Source organism: Sus scrofa, chromosome Y (assembly GCF_054392235.1).
Source record: "Sus scrofa isolate SSC_HxYL_T2T_F1_AM1 chromosome Y, Sscrofa_HxYL_maternal_Yorkshire_Landrace_v2.0, whole genome shotgun sequence".
Taxonomy (NCBI): Eukaryota; Metazoa; Chordata; class Mammalia; order Artiodactyla; family Suidae; genus Sus; species Sus scrofa.
Window position 1 is genome coordinate 18601113 of NC_139402.1, and position 24246 is coordinate 18625358.

At 48.5% G+C, this 24246-nt stretch overlaps 1 protein-coding gene across 1 annotated transcript; it reads left to right on the forward strand.

Moving 5' to 3' along the window:
• Positions 1–1655: 1655 nt before the first annotated feature.
• Positions 1656–4575, forward strand: LOC146394422 (testis-specific Y-encoded protein 3-like). The gene is made up of 6 exons (XM_085009154.1): positions 1656–2366; positions 2961–3038; positions 3167–3278; positions 3371–3516; positions 3625–3709; positions 4361–4575. Exons 1-6 carry the CDS (start codon positions 1656–1658, stop codon positions 4375–4377), a joined length of 1149 nt encoding a protein of 382 aa, XP_084865280.1. The 3' UTR covers positions 4378–4575.
• Positions 4576–24246: the final 19671 nt, after the last annotated feature.

Genomic DNA, 24246 nt, shown 5'->3' on the forward strand with positions numbered 1-24246 from the left:
GATGCAGGCCCTCCTGGGGCAAGGCGCGTTGGACGGATAGACCCTGGACACATTTGACATCTCTCAGGAAGGGACCTAACCCCTGGACCAGCGGAAACAGGGAGGCCAGAGCAATCAGCCGCACGATCCCAGCCTCAGCCAGGGAGCAGGGTCTAAGGGCACTCATGGTCCCGCCCCCCTCCACCCACAGGCAGAAATTAGAGTCTGGTCGGGCGCCGCTGAGGAGCTCAGAGTCGAGGCGGAGGACTGGAGGCGCCCAACGGGCCGCAGTCCAAACACAGACCGAGACCCCTAGAGTCCCTCCACAGCCACACCACTAACCACCGCCCCCCCCGCCCCCGCGGCTCCTTCTGTCAAGTCCCAAATCTGCAACAACCTTTTTCCTCCTTCTCAAATGTACCCTAGCCTTTTCCCCCATGGGAGGAGCCTCTTGCGGAAAGCCTGGCCTGGCATCTTTGGCAGACTGGCGGGTCCCGCTGCCTCACCGACTGCCAGCCCCTCACACGCTGCCTTCTGACAGCAGGGCCCTCGAATTCGGGACAGCCCCGTGTTGGTGTGCTGGATGGATGGTGATGGCTTAGGCGGAGCCTCCTTCAGCGCCCGCTCCCACAGCCCAGGGAGGGGAGGAAGGGGTAGGCTGGACTGGGACAGCCCCTCTAGCTAAGGGCAGCCACCCCTGGGAAGGCACTGGATCCCTGCTGTATGGCTCGGGCTAGGCACCGGGGGCTCGATGGCCCTGGACCGGGCTCTGTCCATGGCACCGCGCTGCCTGGGCTTGCACACTTTTCGGGGTGATCACTGTGCCAGCAAAGACCGGGCTCCCTCTCAGTGTCTCAGAAAGGGGCAGCGAAGCTGAGTCTCCTGCAGTGCCTGGCAGGGGCCTACGTCACCTCTGCTTCCTTCAGGCCAGGCACACCTTGGGGTGCAGCCTCAGAAAGGCACTCATGCAAAGGCGTGGGCACACAAAGGGCAAGCCCGAAGTGGGGGCCGGCCACCCGGGAGGAGACGCCTTGGCAGTCCTGGCCGGGGGGCATTCGGTCAGGCTGGCTGTGAGCGACGAGAGGGACAGGCACGTGCAGACGATCAGGGAGCCAGAGAGAGCCCGCACACCTAGGGAGCCACAGAGTCCATGTGAGAGACCCACGGACAGGGCTCAGGAGCGGGACCAGCTGGACTCTGAAGGTTTGCCCAGCCCTCGAGTGGCTTGGGAGTGCCACCCTAGCAAAGGCCGGATGCACACTGCCCTGGCACGCCAGGGAGCGTCCTGCTGCCCAAGACCTGGACCTCCAGGAAGGCTATGCAGGATCATTGCAGCGCTGGGCATTTCCTCAGGCCTAGTGGGAGTGCTCCCTGAACTGTAGGTGCTAAGTGAAAGTGGATTCTAATTTCCCAGTGGGAAATTCGGATTTGAATTGATAGGAGCCATACAGGTGCAGGCGGGCAAGTGGAACAGTGCCCATGATGCCAGACCGTAAGTCTCCTTGGAGGCTGGAGGCAGCTGCTGGGGAGTGTGGTACGCAGACTCTTGACGCCGGAAGACCTAGGGCCTGGGCAGTCGAGGGTGACGCCCATCTCCCTGTCTCTGATTGGTCGTCATGGGGGGCGGTTCGGCCTCCTGGGTGGGGCTCTGACCGCTTGTTGCCAAGTCCACACGCATGCGTAAACGTTCCAAGCCCCTGCGCAGGCGTAGCCGGCCTCTGCCAACCAGAGTCCCTAGGTGGAAGCGTACCTTCAGTTTTGCAAGTCCTGCTGGTCAACTTGTTCTGTGGGACAGCATCTGTGCTCGCACCTCCAGCCCCTTCAGAGCTGCCTCAGCTCAGGGCCACGTGGCCAGTGAGGCGAGGCCTGGGGAAAACAGCGCCGCCGCCCAGCAGTCCTGGGGTGCCTTCCTGGCAGGAGGGGCACTTCAGCGGACAGGAGAGGTGGGTACGCCTCAGTCGGTAGTTGGTGGCGCTGCTGGGGAGTGTACCACCATCAGGGTGGAGGCCCTCCAGGAAGGCTCGGCCCCAGCGGAAACTGAGGCCGCTGGGCTTGGGGAGGCGTGGCTGCTGCTGATGGAGGACGTCGTGGACGTGGTGGAGGTGGTGGCGGAGGAGCAGGTGGAGGAGTTTGAGGAGGAGGAGCAGGCTGAGGAGCGGGAGGAGAAGGCCCAGGAGCGGGACCAGCAAGAGCTCGGGGGGGCCCCCATGCCCGCGCAGTCCCCACTGGAGGCACTGAAAGCGCTTCAGTTTGAGCTAGAGCCTGTGAATAAGCAAGCTAGCCAGGCCTTCTCGCGGCTGAAGCTCAGGACATGGCAGCGGCGGAAGCCACACCTAGAGCAGAGAAGCACCACCATCCAGGGCATCTCTGGCTTCTGGGTCAAAGTTGTATCCTTCATGTTGTAGTTAAAGGTTCTTACTGTGGCTGAGCTGGTGCACGAGGAGCGTCCTGAAGGAGGCAGGTCACAGAACAGAATATTTGCGTGGGGAATAGTCCCTGTTTGGGGCCACACTGTGGCAGTTCTGACCGTGGAATTTTGTGGCTGTGTTTGAACTCATACAGAGCAGGAACCAGAACTAGGTTTAGTCGCAGAGACCCGGGTTGGTATTGTGAATAGCACCAGGGCTTCAGGCAAAAGAGGTATGTGATGCACAGGAATAAAGTTGCAGGGAAGGGGAGGAGAGGGGTCTGAATGCACATCCTAGTCAGAGCAAGCAGTGTATGCTCTTGAGAAATAAGCTTATGCTGTCCAGGAGAATCAAATGGAGATTCTTTGTCTCTCTCAGGAACATAGTCTCCTTTTGTTCATACACATTTAGGCACAGCACATGGGACTCATCGGGTCTCCATGCAGTCTGTGTTGAAGGAATGGAGTTAGGAATGGGAGTTGAGCTCAGGCAATGCCAGGGTGCTCTCCAGGTTATCGCTGTAGTTACAGCCCTTTTACCAGCGGGATCTGAAGGCTCCTTGACCTAAAGCAGTTTGTGAACCATCCCCAGATGTTGGCCATGATGAGTGACCAAGATAAAGACATGCTTCGCTACATGACTAATTTGAAGGTAGGTTTAGGGACAGTGAGGGAGGGGAGGTAGTTGGGGAGGAGAGGAAAAATGATTTATCATGGACAACAGCAAAGACAGGTTCCTCAAAAGTGACTTCACCCCCCTTCTCCATTTGCTTCTGGCAGGTGGAGGAACTCAGGCAGCCGACTGATTGCTGCAAAATCATGTTGTTCTTCCGGAAGAACCCCTATTTCCTGAACGAAGTGATTGTTAAGGAGTATCTTGTTAACCTCAATGGTAAGAGGAGGCTCCATGGTTTGTGAGAAGGAGGGGGCGTGGTTGAACGTGCAACGTGATCCAGGCCCATTTCCACATGCCTTTTTCTACAGGATATAAGGCATGTCGTTTCACTCCCATTCAGTGGAAGCAGGGTTTTGAACGTGAGGCTTACAGACGCAGACACCGCAACAGCGGCCTTAACTTCTTCAACTGGTTCTCTGACCACAACTTTGCTGGATCTAGTGGGATTGCTGAGGTGAGGTCCTCTGAGCCTTCTCAAAAAGGTGATGTTGGAACTTCACCTGCCTGGGGAAGGGGGTGGGCTGATCTTCCCTGGCCTGGCCTGGCCTGTCTCCCCTACCAGATCATCAGTAAGGACCTCTGGCCCAACCCGCTGCATTATTACCTGAGGAGGAAGGCACTGGGAGAAGTTCCAGGGAGGAGGACAGGTGAGGAGCCCAGGGCCCCTGGTGCTGAAATGAGTGTTGTCTGGAACTTTGCTCATGGAGAAACCGAGTCTCAGAGGAAATTCAGAGAGTGACGCTAGGGCGCAAGGGCATAGGACGAGACCTCCAGTCTGGTGAACTGCAATGCAAAACCGCGTGTGAGTATAGGGTAGTTTGAGGCCGATGAAGCAGCGTGACTGTGGAAAGTCACTCAGAAGTGAAGCCAACTCATTAGCTCCACTTCTTTGATCTGTCATTCTGTAGCCATCATCCCTACCCTCAGGCCTGCTTACTAGCCCCTTAAATTTGGGCTGGCCTAATGTTCCTCCACCCACCCTTTCCACAAAGGTCGGCGAGTCTCCTTCGTGCAAGTCCTTACCCTGCAGTCCAGTCATTTTCTCTGCTTTTGTCACCACAGTTGTGTTTTAGTTTCCTCAGGCATCTCCTTTGCCTCCCATAGCCATTCTGAGAATACTTGGCCTTGTGAATAGATTATGAAGGACAGCTTTTAGCATGTGGTTGGAGAACGTATAAGAGATCGCCGAAGGGGAAGCGACTGTCTCTCCTGGGCAGGGCCTTGAATAATTTGAACAGTCTCCAGTGTTGTTCAGAGAGGGTGTGTTTTTACATGTGTGTCTGCATGCGTTTTCTAAGGAACTGCCAGATTGTGAGTTTCAAGTGATGGAGCATCACCCACTGACCTACAGTAGCAGAAAACCGAAGAAGCTGCTTCAGATGGACGTGAATAGTCAACGTGGTTCTTGTGCACAGAAAAGAAATGAAGAACCGTTTGGTGGTGAAACATACAGAGAGGGAGAGGCCGGTAACGTGGAGTCACACCAGAAGATAAATAAACAGCGTGTAGTACACGAGTCTGTGTATTGTTTGTGCAAGGGGTCTGGGGTGAATATGTCAATTCCAGGTAGGCCTTTCAAGTTGTTGCCTGGGAACTCCCAGTCCGTGGAGAGTCGTAGAGAGGGGCAAAGCTTGCCTTGGGGTTGCCTTGGAGAACGCACTTCTTCCTTTGCCCTGAGAGCTGGGGAGGAAGGGGAGATAAGAGTAGGGCTGGTTAAGTGGAGACCCTCATTTTTTACAAGGGAAGTGTGGCAGTTCAAGGAAGGGATCTGGTGAGCAAGGGCCCAAAGTTGAAATGCAAATACTCAGTTCTGTGGGTGGTTGTCCTTCAGCGTGGACCCTATTGGATATTGTGAGACACTTTAACCATGTGCAAGAGGGAAGAAGGCTGAAGTTTCAAATCCCTGTTGAGCCAGATGCCCTCCTTTTGCATATGAACACTAGGTCTTTTGCTGAGTGGTCTCTCAGGGCTAGGGGTCTGGGCACCGTCTTAGGAAATGGGCGTATAGGGTGTGGAGGACTGTGAGGAAGGGAGGGAAATATGCACTGTGAAGGGCAGCGGTGATGTTGCTTTGTTCTGGCAGAAGTGACCAATTGAAACGGTAAATTGCTGGGAAACAGATAAACAGGAACAAATTTCCTTGCACGTGTGTGAGTTCCTGTGATCTCAGTCCCTCTCCTGCCCCCACGGGGAGGGCACTCCTTTGGGTAGAAAATGCAGAAGGGCTGAGGGGAGTGTGGATGCTAAACAGGCCACCCAGCCCTGTGCTCCCTGCCTCACGATGGCACTGTAGTGAATACTCCTATTTTCAGATGGGCCTAAGCCCATCACCCAGGGTACTGCTCTGTTGGGCCAAGGCCCAAAATTGTAAGCAAAGCAGCAGGAGTGCATCTTCCTCGTGAACATTGTGTGAGGGTGTCCAGTCCTTGCTGAATGGCTCGGCACATGGTGTTTCAATCACACAGGCACTGTCCTTGACAGCACTCTGTGCCCAAGGCCAGTGGGAAGACTTGGAGCACACTGAGCTCACCTGAGAAGTGGTGAGCGCCTAGGGTGCTCCTTGCTGAGTGGCCGGCTGCTTTTCCGAAGCACATCTATCTCTGGACCAGGCAAAGGACTGACTTGACTGTGCCACAAATGGAGTAGGAGAGTTCAGCATTTGCCGGACAAGGTTCTTCTCTCTTGCCACACACAATAGCATCCCTGAGGGTGAGCTGCTGACACTGGCATTTCTGTCGTGCATGGAATTCCCACTCCACAGCTTCCGAGGAAAAAGCAGTTCCCTCTGGACTGTGGGGTAGACAGTCAAAGTTGATGGGTGTCCGTGTCAGCATGCACTAGCATAGACCTCGTGCTCAGTGTTGGGTGTTGGATTTGCACATCTACACCCCAGCTTAGCCTCTTCTAGGGGTGGAGACATCTGAGGCTCTAGAAAGCAAGGCTTGTCCTCTGCTACTGTCCCCACACCCACCCCACAGATACTGAGGAAACGGGTCTTCTCAGCCTCTTGACCTTTAAACCTCAAAGAACTGTTGCTGGTACCTGTCTTTCCTGGAGCCGGTAAAAATAAACTAAGTTCTAATTGCCCTGCAGTGGGAGGGGGTGAGCAGGCTGGTGCCTGAAATTGGGGGACCTCGGGCTGGACTCTTTCTAAGGACTCCGGGATATTCAGGCACACTCAGGACATTTGTTAAGGACTTGACGAGGACTTGAAGACCAGGAAGCAGGCTGGGACAGGCTCCTTCTGGTACCTCCTGCCCCTGCTTAGGTGCCAGGCCAGCTTTAGGTCTGACCTGTCCTAGGCTGAAGAGGGGAGATGTTTGTGGGTCAGGTAGCAAAACCATAAACTGCGGATGGTTGGAGACTTGGCATGATTTGTGCCCCAGGGGGCTGAAGCCTACTCATTCTTCCTGGGGTACAGAGCTTACACACAGGTGTGATCAGGTCTCTTTAGTGTTTTCACATGGGCCCTAATGTCTAGGTGCTATTATGTTGACTGTACACTTGTACACGTTGCCTAAGGTTTTCTTCCACTGAATATCAGTGCATATGAGTCCCAGAACCCTCTCAGTCGAGAGAGGATTGCTGCTCAGCTTATGAGCTTTCTGGCTGAAGTGCTCATGCCACGTTTGTGTTTCCTTGTGTCTGGAGACCTTTGTGTTTCCTTTGGCATAAAATGAGGACTGTACGTCTGTGTGGTGTTTGCCATGATCTCGCACTCTCTGAGCGTGAGTTGGTGTCTCTTCTTCTGGCTCTTCCCTTCGTCTCTCTGATCTTCTGCCTGTGCCTGTGCCACCACGTGTACCTCTATGGCTGAGACTGCCTCAGTCCTTGCATGTCCCTGTTTTGGCACGAATGGACTCTGTAGTTTTTACTCACTTTATTTTCGAATGTTTGTGCCTCTGGGTTGGTCTGTACTTGAGTTTGACTCTTTTCTGTGTTTCTGAACCAGATGCTCCCAGCACCTTGAACTGGGAGTGTGTGCATGCACATGCATGCATGTGTGTGTGTGTGTGTGTGTGTGTGTGTGTGTGTGTGTGTGGGTATGAGAGAGAGAGAGAGGGAGGGTTCCATTGTTTTCGTGAGCAACAAGTACTGCTTTATTGCAGATATGCTTAACAGTGACACACGTTTTGAAACAGAGGAATAGCCGTGCAATTACTAAGATCACTGAGGGACAAGGCTCTCACCAGTGGGAGTGAGGTTGTTAATTATGGCACCCCAGAGGGGGATGAGGAATGTTGTGGGAGTGGATCTGTCAGTGGATTTTCTAGGGGGAGAAGGTTTGGGGTCGACTTGTTAGTGTTTTGTCAACACTAGCACGGAGAGTGAAAGAAATTGACTGTGCTTCTTCCCCATTTTATTCTTGCCTTGGTCATTAAACCAACTCTTCCTCATGATTTTGCCAAAGCATCACCCAGGCAGTGGGAATTGGGGCTTGTCCTATGAAGAGAAGTTTTTGGAGAGTCCTTCTCTGCAGATACCTGCTGTAGCCCAGTGAGAAGGGGTGCGTGGAGTAAGTAAGGACATGCAGAGAAGCAAATCGTAGACTGAGCTCCTCACTCAGAGGACCAGGTGCTGTTGAAGGAATACGACAGCTTCATCAAGAGAGAGGTGTGAGGAAAGACTTCTTGTCCAAGGAACGTTTGATGTGTAGATTCAAGTCTTTTGCCAGATCTGAGGGGTCTGAAGCCATGGTTTCTTGAAACATGTGTTCTGCCCCTTTCTCTCTCTCCCCTCCACCTGGGACCATTACCCGTGCCTTGGATTGCTTGGGGTGGGGCGTGGGGGGAAGGGGGCTCTGTTAAATTTTCTTAATCATTTTTTGTTTGTTTTCTTTCTGCTCCCCGCACCCCACAGGGCGATTTCAAGTAACCTAACCAGCTTTTGTGAAGCTTCCGCCTGCTCAAACCTTCCTTTGAAATCTCTAGTGAAGGTTTTGATTCACACGCAGTGCTTCTCACGTCTGATTCCTGTTTGTTTCTTTTGAAAATGTGTTAGGTCTTTGTTGAGAGTTTCTGTTTGGTTGCACGTTGTTCTCATGGATTCTTTTAGTCCTTTGTCTGTGGTTTCCTTTGTCATGGGAGCACGTGTATGACCCCTGATTTAACATCTGCCCACAGAGTTAAAGTATGTGGTTTCCCCGTGTGTGTTTCTATTTATTTACTTTATCTATGCAGTAAATGGTAAACGCATGCTGTTTTTATTGCCTGCCTTTCATGTTTCATTGTTGAAAACTAGAGATTATGAATTTTGGAATGCAGTAACTGGAGAGGACATTGTTCTCCCTCATGGTCATCTGTGGTCACTGATAGTGGTTGATTCTTTCAGCTACCTTTCCAAACACTTTTTTTCTTTTAATTTTTTTATTACTTGAAGTGTAGTTTATTTACAGTGTGCTGAGTTAGGTTCAGGTGTATAGCAAAGGGATTCAGTATACATATGCGTACATATGTTTTCCATTGCAGGTCATTACAAGATTGTTTACCTGTGCTATGCAGTTGGTCCTTGTCGAACTATTTTTGAACAGACTGTTTTCTTTGTTATGTGTACACACTGATGTCTCTGTTCTCTATGTGGAGGAGGAGAGGTTTTGTGTCTGCTTGTTTTGTTTTGTTTTGTTTTTGAATGCCTAGGGGAGTGGTGGGGAGGAGGGTAATAAGAAAAGACAAACTCTAAAAAGCACTCTCCTGTCTTGGCAGTTGGCTTGGGGTTGGGTACACACCTTCACACCTTTGTCTCCGCGTACACCATTTTCATCTTCCCTGGTTTTCCTGTTCAGTCTCCCACTGGGACTAAAGATCAGCCAGAAGTGAAAGCTCAGGGTCTCTTCAAATCTATTCTGAGCCTGGCCTTGTCTAACCAGGAGGAGATGGGAAAATTTCTCCCTTACCCCTCTTGAGTCCTTTTGGCTCCCTTAGCAATTATGTGGACCCAAGACGGGTTAACGGGAAAAACAAACCGATTTAATTCACAGACAGGGAGGTCTCATAGAAGTGGAATCCACACAGTGACCAAGGCAGGCTGAATATGTACTAGCTTTAGGCGAACAAACAAAAAGTGATTGGGTGGACTGAGCGATCCAAAGCAGAAGCGTCAGAGGGAAGGAAGACGTGTCATAGTTTCTTTACAGAGCTTTCTTAGCCTTGCCTTCCCTAACTCTGGTGATAAGGATGCTTTTCTACCCTGCTGTCATAGGGAGGTTAGACAGGGAGGGTACCTTCACGTGGGAGATTTATTTCCCACTTCCAGGGGGAAGGGAGGGGACCAGAGTGTTCTTTTTTTGTTTGGTTGGTTTTTGGGTTTTGGTTTTGTTGTTTCTTTTTTTTTAATCATTTCCCCACCAACTGTTCCCCAGGTAGCCTGAATTCAAAACAGGCAATGCACCAGTGAGGCATATATTGGGCAGCCTGCTCAAAGCACCAAGAATTCCCTCCTGTGCAAGTTTCACAAACTGAAGGCTGAGTCTGTGGCTGTGGAGAGCAAAACCAAACCGGGTGAGCCACTCAGTGGAGAGAGATCCAGAAAGGGAGAAAAGAACATGGGTTAGAAGGAGGATGAGCAAACAGGAGCAAAGCAAATCTAAGCACATCCTCCCCACCCTACCGCAGCAGCCCCCTGATCCTAAGAATAGATCAGTCCAGTCAAATGTCTCCACGTCACTTATCTGAGGAAGGTGTCTTCTTTGCTTTTACTAAGTTGGACACAATTTTTCCCATTTGATTTACACGGAAGCAGCATTTTTCACTGATGATCGCACAAGCGGGCACTGGTTGAGCAGTCAGGGTGTCCAGAGCAGGTCAGTTTTGGAGCACCACTGAGGCTAGGCTGTTAAGCTCCGACTACTGTACTTTCAGAGTTGGCATATGGGACTTGAACTCCCATTCCAGTACCATGGAGAGTCGAGAGGGCTTTTCCCTGGGCTATCAACTCCAAAGCTTGGGAATAAGATCCTGCACACTGAAAATACGTTGCAGACATTATACATGGTGGAGTGTCTGTGGCTTCCCCACTGGCACATTTATGGGGCACAGCTTTTTGAACATAGGAGCCCAGGTTTGTAATTTGGCTGGCATTTAGGGTGGAGCATTTGGGGACGGAAGGAGCCAGGGATCCAAGTCCCTGCCATTGAATGTTCAGCGTCTTAGGTGGACCCCTTTTATGCAGTCTGTTGCCACTTACCATAAAAATAGAAGTATGGTTTGAGACAGGGCAAGGCTATAAGGGAGCCTGTATTCTCCAGGGTCTGGACTATTCCATGACCTTTGCCCTTGGTAATGCTGGCGTCCACACACCTCCATTTCCCATGCACTCAGTCCTGTCAATCTGAGAGCAGAACAGGTTGTGAAAGGGCTGGTACAGGAGGCCTGTAGTCTGGTTTTGGCAGCTCTAAAGCTTGGCTGTGTCACCTGGCCGAGTGAGTCCAGGATTTCATGTGTATAGTTTGTGGTGGTGGGCAGCTTAGCCAGGGGAGCATCAGCTATAGTGACCCCGAGTTGTACCGAGGTGGCCTATGGGTCTTCCATGGCATTGGTTGAACTGGCAGATGTTTGTACCAAAAAGTGTAGTGCTGGAGTCACTTCCAATCTTTTTTGGAGGTTTGAAGGTGCCACCTGTGGGATCAAACCCACAGAGTCTGACCTACTGTGGTCGTGGTGGGTCATGCATGACAGGCCCAGTGTCATGTTTCTTTTCAAGGCAAAGGGACAATTTTTCAGCCATTGGTCTTTATCTGGGCAACAGAAAGTTCTTGAGATTCTATGGAGGTTTTCCAAGACCCCAGTAACTTACCAGAAGAAGCGGAAGAGCATTGTTTTCTTAACCACACATGCCATACCTTGTCATTTGTCCACCTTCTATGCTTAGTCTACTGGAGCTTCACATCGACAGGAGCTTCACATCGACAGCTCGGGGTCTTTAGCAGTGTTCAGATGCTGGCATAACCAATGGTCAGAGAGATTTGGCCAGGAGGTGGTTAAACTGGCACAAGCAAGTGTTTGGTTGGTACTCTCTGTCTTGAAAAGGTAACAGTTAATAATATGAGGAACACACAGGTTGCAAAAGGGCCCATAGTGGGGATTTGGAGAGGGGCAGCAGGATAGAAAGAGGCAAGCTGACTTTCCAGTCAGCCTTCTGGTGAGTGATAAACAAATGTGGAAGAAGTGTTCATTCATAAGAGAAGGTGTGGGTGTGAGTGTGTCTGCATTTGTGCATGCCTCTGCATGTAATTCAACCTGTGTGTGTGCAGAGGGAGTATTAATTTTAAAAATACAAAGGGAGTAGGTGAAAGTGAAGCTTCTTGATCAGTGAACCTGGGGAGCACTGTCTGCTTTGTAGACGGGCTGCTTCCATTTAAGTCTGTCAGAAATTGGCCCTGGAAATCTTTACTTTAAGGTCACCAGTAGGATTGTCCCCCACTTGTCTTGAGAGCGCTAATCTGGGCCTGTCTTGGAGTGGCCTGCTGGGCCCGGAGATAATTTTCGTTTTAAATTCTGATCACTGAGTAGTGGGTCAGCAGTAAATTCTTCCCTTCAAGGTGACAGTGAGTGTTTTCTTCTAAAGATCTGCATGCCCACCCAGTCTCCTGGTCACAAGAGATGGTAAGACTTGTCAGTTGGTGAAGACCATGCCCCTTTTACCTGACTGTCATGTGTTTCAAGTGACAAGTATGCAGTAGTCACTTCTTGTATGCAACAAGTCATACCATTAAACTGCCCGCTTCTTTTTCAGAATGCCCAGGACCAAGGGATGGGAGGTTTACAGATGCCCAGTAAGCACTGGGTGCCCCAACACTATTTCGACATGGTGTCAATGCATGCCTCCTATATGTGGTGATCCAGACCTTTGTAAGGCCCAGGGCCAAAATCTGGACATTTAAGTGCAGTTTCTTTTCTTTTCTTTTTTTTTCTTTTTCTTTCTTTCTTTTTTTTTTTTTTTTGTCTTTTTGCATTTTCTTGAGATGCTCCCAGGGCATATGGAGGTTCCCAGGCTAGGGGTCTAATCGGAGCTGTAGCCACCTGCCTATGCCAGAGCCACACCAACGTGGGATCCGAGCCACATCTGCGACCTACACCACAGCTCACGGCAACGCCAGATCCTTAACCCGCTGAGCAAGAGCAGGGATCGAACCTGAAACCTCATGGTTCCTAGTCGGATTTGCTAACCACTGCGCCATGACGGGAACTCCCAGTGCAGTTTCTTGACAGATCTTTCCTTAGGGGCTTTTGCTGCCTGGAGTTTTACATTCCACTTGCCCTGATGATTCAAGATGCTGTGGCGTATCTAATTGTCATGGGTGTCTCAGAGTTTTCACAAGTGGGTGGGTCATCTCTACCATAAAATGAGTTCCCTATTCCGATCAAATCCATACCGAATGGCAAAATGAGGAATAATCTCGGTTATTAATTTCTTTTATTTTTTGGATAGTGGAACCTTTTATTCTTTAAGGTATCAAATTGAAGAATAGTTGATTTCCAGAATTAGTTTCAGAAGGACAACACAGTTATACACCATTTAAAGTTATTACGAGATAATGGCTGCAATTCCTTGTGCTGTGCAATGCATCTGCATGGTTTATTTATTTTATGTGTATTCTGTTTTCTCTCTCTTAACCCCTTCTCCCATCCCACCCTTTCCCTCCGCTTCCCTCTCCCCTCTGGTAACCTCTAGGTTGTGCTCTGTATGTGTGGATCTGTTTCTGTTTTGTTATATACATTTGTTTGTTTTATTTTTTAGTTATAAGTGATAACTTCCTTACCACTGTTGTGGCCTGGGCACATCTGGTTGCACAGTTGCACAGCGCTCAGCCCATCCATTAACCATGCAAACGATATTCAGTGAGAACAACCTAAAGTTGGGGAAATGTATAAATTCCACCTGGAGAGGTGCAAAGGGCAGGGTGGGTCTGGGAGGACCTCCTGGAGTAAACTGATTTCTTCTGAAAGTTTGGTGAGATTTTCAAGTCGTGTACCAGGATGAAATTCTGTCAGAGTCTTTGTGGATGCTGGGGCAACACCAATTATCTTTTAGTTCCTAAGCTGTCCCCCATCTGCCTACTTGTCGCGTTAGGCAGGCGATAAGTGCAAGGCCAAAAGTCAAAAAGATCAGGAGCCACAGGAAATCCGTTTGGCCGTGTGTACAATCCACACGATAGCTGTTTGGCCTTTTTGTATCCTTTTATCTTTTCCACAGTATGGGACATTTGCCTGATAGTTAACAGTATTGGTCAGGCATAATGGCCAGTTGAAGACTCGGGAGCAGGAAGGCTAAGGCTCTCTGTTCTGTGCTGTATGTTTAGCAGCTTTTCCAGCCCTTTCCTTTCCTAGTCTCCTTTGAGCATTGGCTGACCAAAGAACAGTAGCAATTTTAGAAGGGAGGCGACTGGTGTGTAATTAGGCGGCAATTATATGCCCATTAGCCATGAGAGTACCTGCAGAAATGGAGAATCCATGGGATTTCCAAATCATTCCAACAACATGGCAGACTCCAAGAGCACATCTGGAATCTGCGTGGATAGTGGTGGGCTTCCCTCTTGCCGATGCAGAAGCTGTAGTGAGAGCTACGAATTTAGCATGTTGGGCTGATTTCACAGTGGGCAAAGCATAAACCCGGGTGTTTCATGTGGGGAAACTATGGCAGAGCCAGTTGCTCTGTCTCCCGGGAAGCCTTGTTCATAGGAGCCCTCGCAAATGAAAGTAAGTCTGTGTTGCCTAAAGGGATTTCTGAGAGAATGCCTTGGGGCTTTGAGACCATTGCTGTGGTTGCAAGGCCAAGACATGGAGTGGAGTTGGGGCTCTCCATCTTCTGGAAGGGGTAGACAAGAATCACAACCCCGTAACATGATGGAAGTGTTATCTGTGAACTTCCAAGGCAGCAGACACAGTGTGGTGAGCACACTGATGAATGCTGAAACCAAGGTGAGAGCACTGGCTTTGTCAATCAAGGTGTCAGGATGGTCACGGCATGTGAGCAACGGGGCATTCCTGATGACGGAGGGTCTAACTGGCTTGAGGAATACACTCTGGGGGCACCTGAGTGCCAAAGGGTGTTCCACAATGCCTGCTGCAGCCCCATTGTTTTCATGGCAGTATGGGCAGAGGACTTGTCAAAATTAGGTAAGCCTGACCTGGAGGAGTGTACAGAGCTAATTTTATGGCATCTGAGGAGGTTAACGCCTCTGAAATCCAGTAAATGGACCCTGGGGTGATACTGGGGGGTAATGCATACAGAAGTGTAGCCAAGGCCACAGGACTAGGAATGCTTTGATGGCAGTAGCCTGCTGCCCCTAAACATTTAGGTAATTGCTTTTGTTTGTTAGTTTCATTTTGTGGAGAGGGGTGGATAAAATTGGCTCAAGACATTTTGGGTGAGCCTTTGAGTGCTCTGTGATAGCTCACGTCCCAAGTAAGGAACAGCTGTTTTCACCCATTGAAGACTAGATCTGGGGGCTACCTGGCGTCATACAGCTAGTGCCTTTAAGGGAATGAGGGAGGCTGCAAGTGCTCCCTGCTTAGTTTAGTTACAAGTAAGGTGCCATCAATGTACTAGACAAGCATGGGGCCTCAGGTAAAGGGCACAGAGTGCAGAGTGGTGTGGAGGACTTGGGAGAATGTGGAGGGAGATGCATACTATCCCTGGGTTAAGGTGTAGAGAGTGAGGAGGATTTACACAAGTGTCCATGGCTCTAGGTCTTGGATGGTTTGATAGACCTGAGTCAAACTTTCGATTCTTCTTTAGTGGCAAGGTTGGAGTGTGTAGGGGTGAGGAAGTAGACCCCAATACACCTATACCCTGGCTGCCCGAGAAGGGCTGTCATCAGGTGAATTATTCCTCAGTCTGTGTCTCCAGAGAGAGCATATTAGGCTACTGATGGGAAACTGTTGGTTTATTTTTCTTCCAGGTAATGGACACAGGCTCTGCCATCGGTAGCACCGTGATCCAACTTCATTCATTTCCCTGTGTGGCCCAGAGACTAGCTGGGTCTTTTTTTTTTTTTTTTTTTGGTGGGGAGGGGGAGCTGGGGGGCTGCAACTGCAGCATATGGAGGTTCCCAGGCTAGGGGTTAAATCAGAGCTCCAGCTGCCTGTCTACACCACCGCCTCAGCAATGCGGGATCCCTTAACCCACTGAGCGAGGCCAAGGATTGAACCCGCATCCTCAAGGATTCTAGTCAAGTTTGTTAGGGCCGAGTCACAACAGTACCTCCCCAGCAGGGACATCTCATCAAGATTCATGTTCTTTCAAGGAATGTAAATCAAGAAGAATTTTCCAATAGGCGAAGTAGGAGCTTTGGGGCTTGGTTTCAAAAACACCCTTCTCTTTACATTTGGGAGTGGCAATGCATTTCCATAACACATCCCTAGCCCAAGATGGTGTAAGGCACTGGAAACTGGAAAGGCATGGTGGGTGTTAAGAGTCCTTGAAAATATAGCTGAGATATGGGCAATGTAGTAGGCTGCCCAGACCCTCTGACTCTTTGAGTAGAATCAGAGATGAGGGGCACAGACAAATCCTCTGAGCAGTTGGCAGAGAAGGTTGCCCTGTTGTCAATTAAGAAAGCCAGTTCATTTCTGGATCCTTTGCTTTAACTTTAAGGGTTGTCTCTGGGGTGTGACTGAGGATTAGTTGACATCTTCATTTGAGGGGAAATTTTTCCCTCCAGAAGATAAAAATGAACCACTGGGGGCTGCTGGGGTCTAGAGGGATTGCTCTTTTTTTTAAGTATAGTTGGTTGCTTTTTATACTGACCTTTCTATTAAGAGGACAAAACTCCTGTTCCAATGTTCTGGTTTCTTACAAGATCTGCAGTTGTCTAGAGGCAAATAGTGAGAATCCTGAGTGGACTCTGAGTCACTCTCCTAGTTACACTTTTGTTTTTCTGAAGATGAAGATTCAGGTTGGCAAACAAGACATCCTGCTTTTAATTTTTTTTTTCCTTTCCCCAGCACTTCCACCAAGAATTGAGCTGATCCTTCCATTGTCACCCTTCGAAGTTATCCAGATGAACTGACCACCCTGTTTTGAATTTGCTTTTTAATATCAGGGTGAAAATGTTCCACTAGAGCAAATACTAAGAGATTGCAGTCTCTGGGACTTCTGGGTTCTTGAAAAGTTTGTTCAAAAGATTCAACAAAGGCTTCTTGGGCCAATTAACTTTATGGAAGCAGCCTCATATTACTGCAGTGTAATTGTGTGCAGGAAGATCACCCTAGCAGCCAATGCATGTTCCTATGATTTGGGTTATGAACAGCCACTAACCTTTTCATTCCCTTCTCAGTGTGAATGTGGAGGAAAGAGGGCTCTATAATGAAAAGACCTGCTTCTGTCCAGGGTACCTAAATTCTTCGCAGTGGGGTTCCAGAATACATCCCCAAGGACTGTTGTATAAGGCTGCCTGAAGCTGGCACAGCCAAATTACTGAGCCCCAGCAAGTAAGAGGCGTTATAAGGGACGGCTAAGCAAGTGTCATCACCCTTCTGCAGTGCTTCTGCGGGATTCACTTCCTGGATTTAAGCATTTTGCAAGTAATCCGTATTCCTCAGGCCTGCAGATCAGGCTGGCATGCCATCTGTAAAATCTTGTAAAGAATGAGAAGTCAGAATAGGTGGTGGCATGCTTACTGGGGCCACTGGAGGAGTTTTAGAACTTAAAAGAGATGTGCAGAGGTGACAAAACTGGGTTTTGAGAAGATTTGGGGCCATCAAATGGGAGCCCAGACTGCCAGAAGACCTTCCTATTAGGGTTGGTGTCAGGGAGCTGGGGATAAAGTGGAGTATAAGAGGGAAGAGAGGGGGGATTTGTGTCAGACTTGGCTTATATTTTCTGTTCTCAGTTTGGCCTGTGTTCTCTCATTCCATTAAAGGATTCCATGTGGCTAGCCATTATACTTTTAGTGTTCTCCTTTCAATTTGGCCCTTCCATTAGAACCAATGTAAAGAGCTGTTTATGGGGAAAACCTCCCATTTAAACCTTCCATTTAAAACCTCCCGTGTGTGTGTGTGTGTGTGTGTGTGTGTGTGTGTGTGTATAAACACACACACACACACACATATACATACATACATATATACTGGGCATCAAGTATGACTCTCCTTTGTATATGTATTCCAATGGCCACTCGATCCAATAGCCTTTTTATGGAAAGAGAGGTAACTCAGTCTTCGAATAAATGTTTACCATGGATGCCAGAGACCTTCCTGCAGGGGGTTCAGGCAGTGCAACCCCCATGATCCAAAAGGTCACTCCCAAAGCTGGTCTAAGATAGCACGGGCTTTTGTTGCATGGGTGGTAGAGATGGTGAGTGAAAGGGTCACCTCTGGTCTCTCAAGGAAACACAAGATGCCTCTAGTGGTCCACCCAGTAATGTGCGATCCTGAGTGGGCACTACTGAAGTGGGACGTTCCCAGGACTGCAGAGTAATGAAGGTTGAGAAGACAAAGAGTCCTCGGGACTCAGATCCCTTATGACAGACTCCCCGGAGAGCTGGCATGGCAGGATAGAGGGGATGCTGCTGCTCATGACTTGTGTGTCTTGGTACCCCAGCCAATTTGACTGGCCACTGGAAGCACCTGGGAAAGTGAACCTTCAGGATGGAGGAGGCGGGAAAGGGTGTAGTCTTGGTGACAGAGACAAGATGCAGGACATAGAATAAGGTGGAAGGAGACACTTCTTGCGATTATTTTACCCAGGAGACTCAGACCACAGTTTGTCTAAGCAAACAGCAGTCTGGTAAGTATCACAGCTCACCAGTCTGTGAGGCCTGCTCAGATGGCAGGCTTTCAGAGGGGCCCTGGACTGCTCTGCCGTGTGGGCCTTCCCCCTTGCGACAAAGGACTCAAGAGACCGAGGCGAAGAGAAACTGTGACCAACTCTGGATCAGTACAAACCAAGAGTACTCACTTACCAACTACCAGAATCGCTAAGCCTGTGGAAGAAGTTCCATAGGTATTCGCTCTTGCTAAAGTAAGCTTGGAATGAGAGAAAAGGGACTCCCCACTCTTCCTTCCACCAGACCCCACAGGCAGAAATGCAGGGGGTTGAAAGAAGATCCAGGAGGTGGTAAGGAGTCTTACCCTCTGCCAACCTTTACCAGAGGTCCAGGATCTTCAGCTGAAGCAGCCTCAGGTGGGGAGTATAGCCAGTACCCTGCCAGTCATGCTGGCTGACAGTCAGGGAGGGGGAAATTTCCCCCTTACCCTTCTTGAGCTATTTAACCTGTCTAATCATTATATTGACAGAAGAGAATTAACAAGAAAAAAGTTAATTTGCACACGTGGAGGCCTCAGAGAAATGGGACCCCAAAGTGACCAAAACAAAGCTATTTCTGTATCAGTTTTAGGAAAACAAGTATCTGTGCAGATTGAACAAAAATAAAGAGGCTTCTGCTTGGGGAAGCAAACTAATGCAGAAGTGCCAGAGCTTGTTTTTGTTTTTGCTTTTGCTTTCTTTGTTTGGCATTGCAGACAGAGTTTCATTGTTTATCTCCATTTCTTCCTAAAGAGCCACCCCTTCCTTTTATTTACATTTTTAAAATTTTTATTGTTGTTGTTGTTTTTAATTGTTATTGTTATTTTATTGTTATTGTTACTTTTTATTGTTACTTTTTATTTTTATTGTTATTTTTTATTGTTATTTCCCCCAACATACTTTTTTCCCCCCACTGTACAGCATGGGAACCCAGTTACTGCAGCTTTCTTCACCTTGAATTCCCAGGCTCTGGTGCTAAGGATGCTTTTTTGCCCTCCTGTCACTGTAAGGATAACTTCATACAGGAGACCTATTACCCTCATTCAGGGAGAAAGGGTGTGGCTAGAGTTTCACTTGTCTCATAGGCCTTTTTTTTTTTTTCTCTCTCTCTAACCAGCTATGTCTCAAGTAATTTTAACTCCAAAGTAAGCAATATGCCATTGAGGCATACCTTGGAGCAGACTTCTCTGAGGCCCAAATGCCCTCTATGCTTGAGAGATCTTCATGCCTTCATCCTCCACCTCCCTGAAAACCTCCTAGATCCCCCCCACCCAGTCTTGTGGTCCACAAGCATCTCGATGTTTCTTCTGCTTACCATGTCTCTTACCCCTCAGCCCCCAACCCCCAACCCCCAACTCCTGCAGCAGCTGTGCCTGGTGTATGTCTGAAAGTCTACAGACACAGAGATATAAGCTGATTGGACTGGACTTGGCACTGCAATGCCAACAGGGTTCTGCATGGTGAAACAAATGCAAGGTCCTAAAGTGATCCTTGAGGAAGATGCAACATAGGTGGAGCACACCAGGAAATGACCTGAAGAACAAAGTCTGTATCACCCTCAATGCGAGGAGCCAAGAAGATACAAGGAGCCAAGGAAGGGAGTTTGCCTGAACGGTGCAAAACTGAGGGCATGCTCCTAATCAGAAAAAGGGGCCTGCCTGAACGGTGCAAGCTGAAGGTGGGCTTCTGGTTGGGACAGAAGCCTGTCTATACGGTGCAACCGTGCAACCCGAGGGCAGGCCTCAGGTTACATGGCTCTCATGTTGATGTTGATGGGGAAGAATTGGGGCTTTCCTGGAAAAACAATTTCCATGTTTGCGCCGGGTGACCCAGTCTTTCCTGTTGTTTTATTTGCTGTTCAGTTTTCCTCAGCCTTTCCTGATTATTTGCGTATTATTCTTATTTCCCATTCTTATTTTCCTGTGGGGATTTGTGATTTAACAAAATTGCAACAATAGTATAACAAAAATTTCATCCTGACGGACTTTCCCCTATTTAAATCCAACTTAATTAAAACATAGTGTTTATCTATGTAAACTTTAGAGTTAGGATTTTAATGAGGTTCATAGAAGTTAAACACATATTATTCATGATCAAAAGAAACCTAGCTGTGAGTTTTGTCCTTGACTTTAGAAGCTTTTAGTGGCAGCTGGCTAAGTTGATTTGTATTTTCTCATGCTGTTTCCCTGCCAAGGACACTTTGAAGATGGACACTAGTCTGAAGACAAGATTTTTTGTGTCTGTAACTTCTTCAGCTTGTGGGAATTGGCTGGCCATGAGATGGTTTGTGCTGGGTCTCCTCTTTCCCACATGATATGCTGTGCCTGTTTGTCCTTGAATTGTACTCACTAAATATAGTTAGGCTAAAGATTTTAAAACATGACATATTGCTACTGTACCATGTGATCAAAAAACAAAGCCTAATAGTTAACCAGTGTACTTCTAACACTGTGATGTAATCTGTAGTGAAAAACTGTCTATATAATCAACCACTTATACCAATAAAGTTTTGAGCAGTTCAGCGCCCTGAAAGACGGGACAAAGAGACTGTCTCCGTTACAAATGCCGATGCCGTTCATCTCCTTTTGGGACGTATGTGCCCTGGCTGCTGGACCTGGTTGTTGGAGCTGGACTCCGACATCTTGATAGCACCAGGAAGCCACAGCAGGATGCTGATACCTGTCTGCCCAGCTGTGTGTGAGTTGGGGAATGGGGTGTTCTAGGAGAGATAGCAAAATTGCCAGGCCATTCTCCCGTCGGTCTTTAGCAGCCCCTTTGTTCTTTGCATATAGTCCTAGTTCTTGAAAGGTTATTACCACCTTCCGGACTTTTGACCAAGCTGATTCTGTCACTGTGTGCCAGCTTAAAGCACAGATTTCAGATCCTCAGAATTCCGTAGTTCACCATTATTGTTCCTGCTGTACATTTCCAGAAGAGATCTATCCACTGTATAAATACTGGCCTGTTTCTCTCTTGATTATGGATAGGAAGTTTTCCTCTGTCTTTACCTGACCTCCTACTCCTGGATTCACTTCTGAATGTGTAACTTGTAGGAACCCTGCCTTTTCCCCCTTGCTTGTGGTTGTGACCTTCCTGTTTTAAAATGTCTGGAACATGTGCAATTCACACACTGTTCTTCTTTGTTATGGGGGCTAGTTTTTGAACTTGACAAACCCAGGCAGACCTTGACTGCAGGCACGGAAAAGGTGTGAGGTTTGCGACTAGAAACACACCTGCCCCCCCACCTTGGATGCAGATGCAAATCCCACAGTTATATACAGCCCTGGGGTTTCTCTCTTCTTGGATGTGCTGTGTGGCCTTTTTGCTTATAAAGACCCTAAAGTTCTTCCATCTGGAGCTCTGGAGAGACCAAGATTTCCAGCTCTGTGAACCCACGTGCTTCCTCACGTGGAAATGAAAAATAGTTGTCTTGTGCTGTTGAAGCTCCAACATTCAGTGAGATGGAGTTTGGAGACAGAGCGGGTTACATGAGGTCACGAGGGTGGTGTCTTCCTCTTGGAATCTGTGCCCTGATAAGAGGGGACACCAAAGAGCTTGAGGAAGACAGAGACCATTCAAACACAAGGCTGCCATGAAGACGTGGAGAGATCCTGGACATAAAGCGTAAAAGGGAAGTATTGACTGGGAAACACATGCACACACACAGACACAAAGACACACGTGTGAATGCACGCACGCACGTGCACACACACATACACACATACCCATGATGTGAGAACTGTAGATTATGTTTTACCTAGGGCTTTGAGGACTCCAGCCCATGAGACGGCCTCCTCTTAGATAGCTCTGAGGGACTGCTCCCCAAAAGTGAGGGGTGGGAGGGAGTTCAGTATACATATGTCTTTAGGGAAGGGCCCTGTGCAACCAAGCACACATCTCAAAGAAGGTGGCTACCAGTTAGGAGGAGCATGTCTCCATTCATTAATGACTTCACTAAGTTTGGTACTCTTCTAGGTATGACAACAAGAGACACTGGGGTCTTAAAGTCTCCTTCTGAAAACATCTAACTATCTGAAGACCTGTTCTGCCAGTCTTCCCAGAGCGCAGAGTGCCTCATCCCTGACCTCCACCCTGAGCCCCTTTCAGGGGGTATTGAAGGCCAGTGACTGCCGTGGCTAGTGACCTCATTATTGTAGAGGCAGATGGTGAACAGAAATTTTCAGTTGGCAGAGATAAGGGCTGCTCATGAAACATACACACCCAGTCCACAAATCCCACAATCTCAACCACCCCTGGCCATAGCCAGTGACAAGACAAAAACATGAGCGATGTGGAGATCAGTCTGAGGGCCCTGAAGCCGGAAGTCTGAGTGGGGGAAGGGAAGGGGGCACAGTGTAGCCTTGCAGACAGGCCTGGAAAGAGCCTGTTCCCCAGTTCACTCTGGAAAGTGGAGAACGCCACAGTCACAAGGATTTCTCCAAGATCATGTGATTCTGAAAGAATCACACCCCCTACTTCTGGCTGATCATTGATTATCACCAGATTACCTCCACTGTGCAGATGTGGTCCACTGAGGAGAAGGCGGTGGAGGTGGGAACTAGGCCAACATGATCCTGCTCCTTCTCCACATCTTCTCTTCCTCCAGCACAGAGGGTGTCCTCTTATACCACATTCTGATGGGTCTGGGATATGAAGCTGGGACCTGAGCTGCAGGTCTTCATCACTGGCATTACCTTCTGGTCTTCTGACTCCAACTGGCCAGGGCCTGACAGGGCCATTGAGGTGAGGTCCCTCTAGGCAACCTGAGAAATACTGTTGGTGGGTGCCTTGCTGCCTGGGACGGGTGTCTGAACCCTCGGGAAACATGTTCTCTTTCTTCGAGCACATCATCAGCCAGGCCCTGCAAATCAATGCCCTGGTTGCCTGAGTGGTGAAAATAGCAGGAGAGAAAACTGGTGAGGGATCCTGTAATTGCAGGTGTCTGATACATGAGGCATTCAGTTTCAAGATGGAGCGACTGAGGCTCAGGGGAACATGGGGAGCAACTCAAGTCATCCGGGAAGTGAGTCTGAGATGGGAACACTGCAGAATGGTAGTGCAAATGGGTTATAGCCACAAGCGTGAGATGCTTGAAGTACGGTGAGTATCCAAGGAATCTCAGATGAAAGCAAGTGATCAATATTAATAGCAGTAGTGATGATGATGATGATGATGATGATGATGATGAATACAGCTGACTCATCAACTCAATTTCTCTGAGCTGTCATTCCCTCATCAACCCCACCCTCAGGCTTCCTACTACCCTTTAAACTGTGGCTCGACCAGTGACCCTCCTAGCCCCCTTTCCATGAACATCTGTGAGATTTCCCTCTGTCCCATCACTTTTCTGTTTCCATCATCAGAGTCTTTGAATTTTCTTATACATCACCTTAGCCCCTCCTACTCATACAGAGGATACTGGCAAATGTGCAGGGATTAGGAAGGATAGCTGTAACACATGGGGGAGCACATTTAGAGGTCCCAAATGGAACTGAGTTGTTTTGTTTGGGCAGGCCATTTATGAATCAGAATACAGCTTTTATTTTTTTAATTTATTTTTTCTTGTTATTTCCCCAACACATTTTTTTCCCACTGTACAGCATGGGGGCCTAATTACACATGCACGCATACATACTTTTTTCTCCCGTTGTCGTGCTGCATTGTAAGTATCTAGACATAATTCTCAGTGCTACACAGCAGGATCTCGTTGTAAATCCATTCCATGAGCAATACTTTGATCCAATGACCCCAAGCTCCCAATCCCTCCCACTCCTCCCCCTTCCCTCTGGGCAACCACAAGTCTATGCTCCAAGTCTGTAACTTTCTTTTCTGTGGAAAGGTTCATTTGTGCCATATATTAGACACCAGATATGAGTGAGATCATATGGTATTTGTCACTCTTTCTGACTTATTTCACTCAGAATGAGAGTCTCTAGTTCCATCCATGTTGCTGGAAATGGCATTACGTCATTCTTTTTTATGACTGAGTAGTATTCCATTGTGTATATATACCACATCTTCCTAATGCAATTGTCTGTCAATGGACATCTGGGTTGTTTCCAGCTCCTGGCTATTGTGAATAGAGCTGCAATGAACACGTGGGTGCACGTGTCTTTTTTAAGGAGAGTTTTGTCCAGATATATGCCCAAGAGTGGGATTGCTGGATCATATGGTAGTTCTCTGTATAGTTTTCTAAGGTTCCGCCATACTGATATCCATAGTGATTGTACCAGCTTACATCCCCCCCAGCAGTGCAGGAGGGTTCCCTTTTCTCCACACCCCCTCCAGGACTTGTTATCTGTGGACTTAGGAATGATGGTCATTCTGATGGGCATGAGGTGGTACCCCCTGGTAGTTTTGATATGCATTTCTCTAATAATCAGAGATATGGAGCATTTTTTCACATCCTTGTTGACCATTGGTATATCGTCCTTGGAGA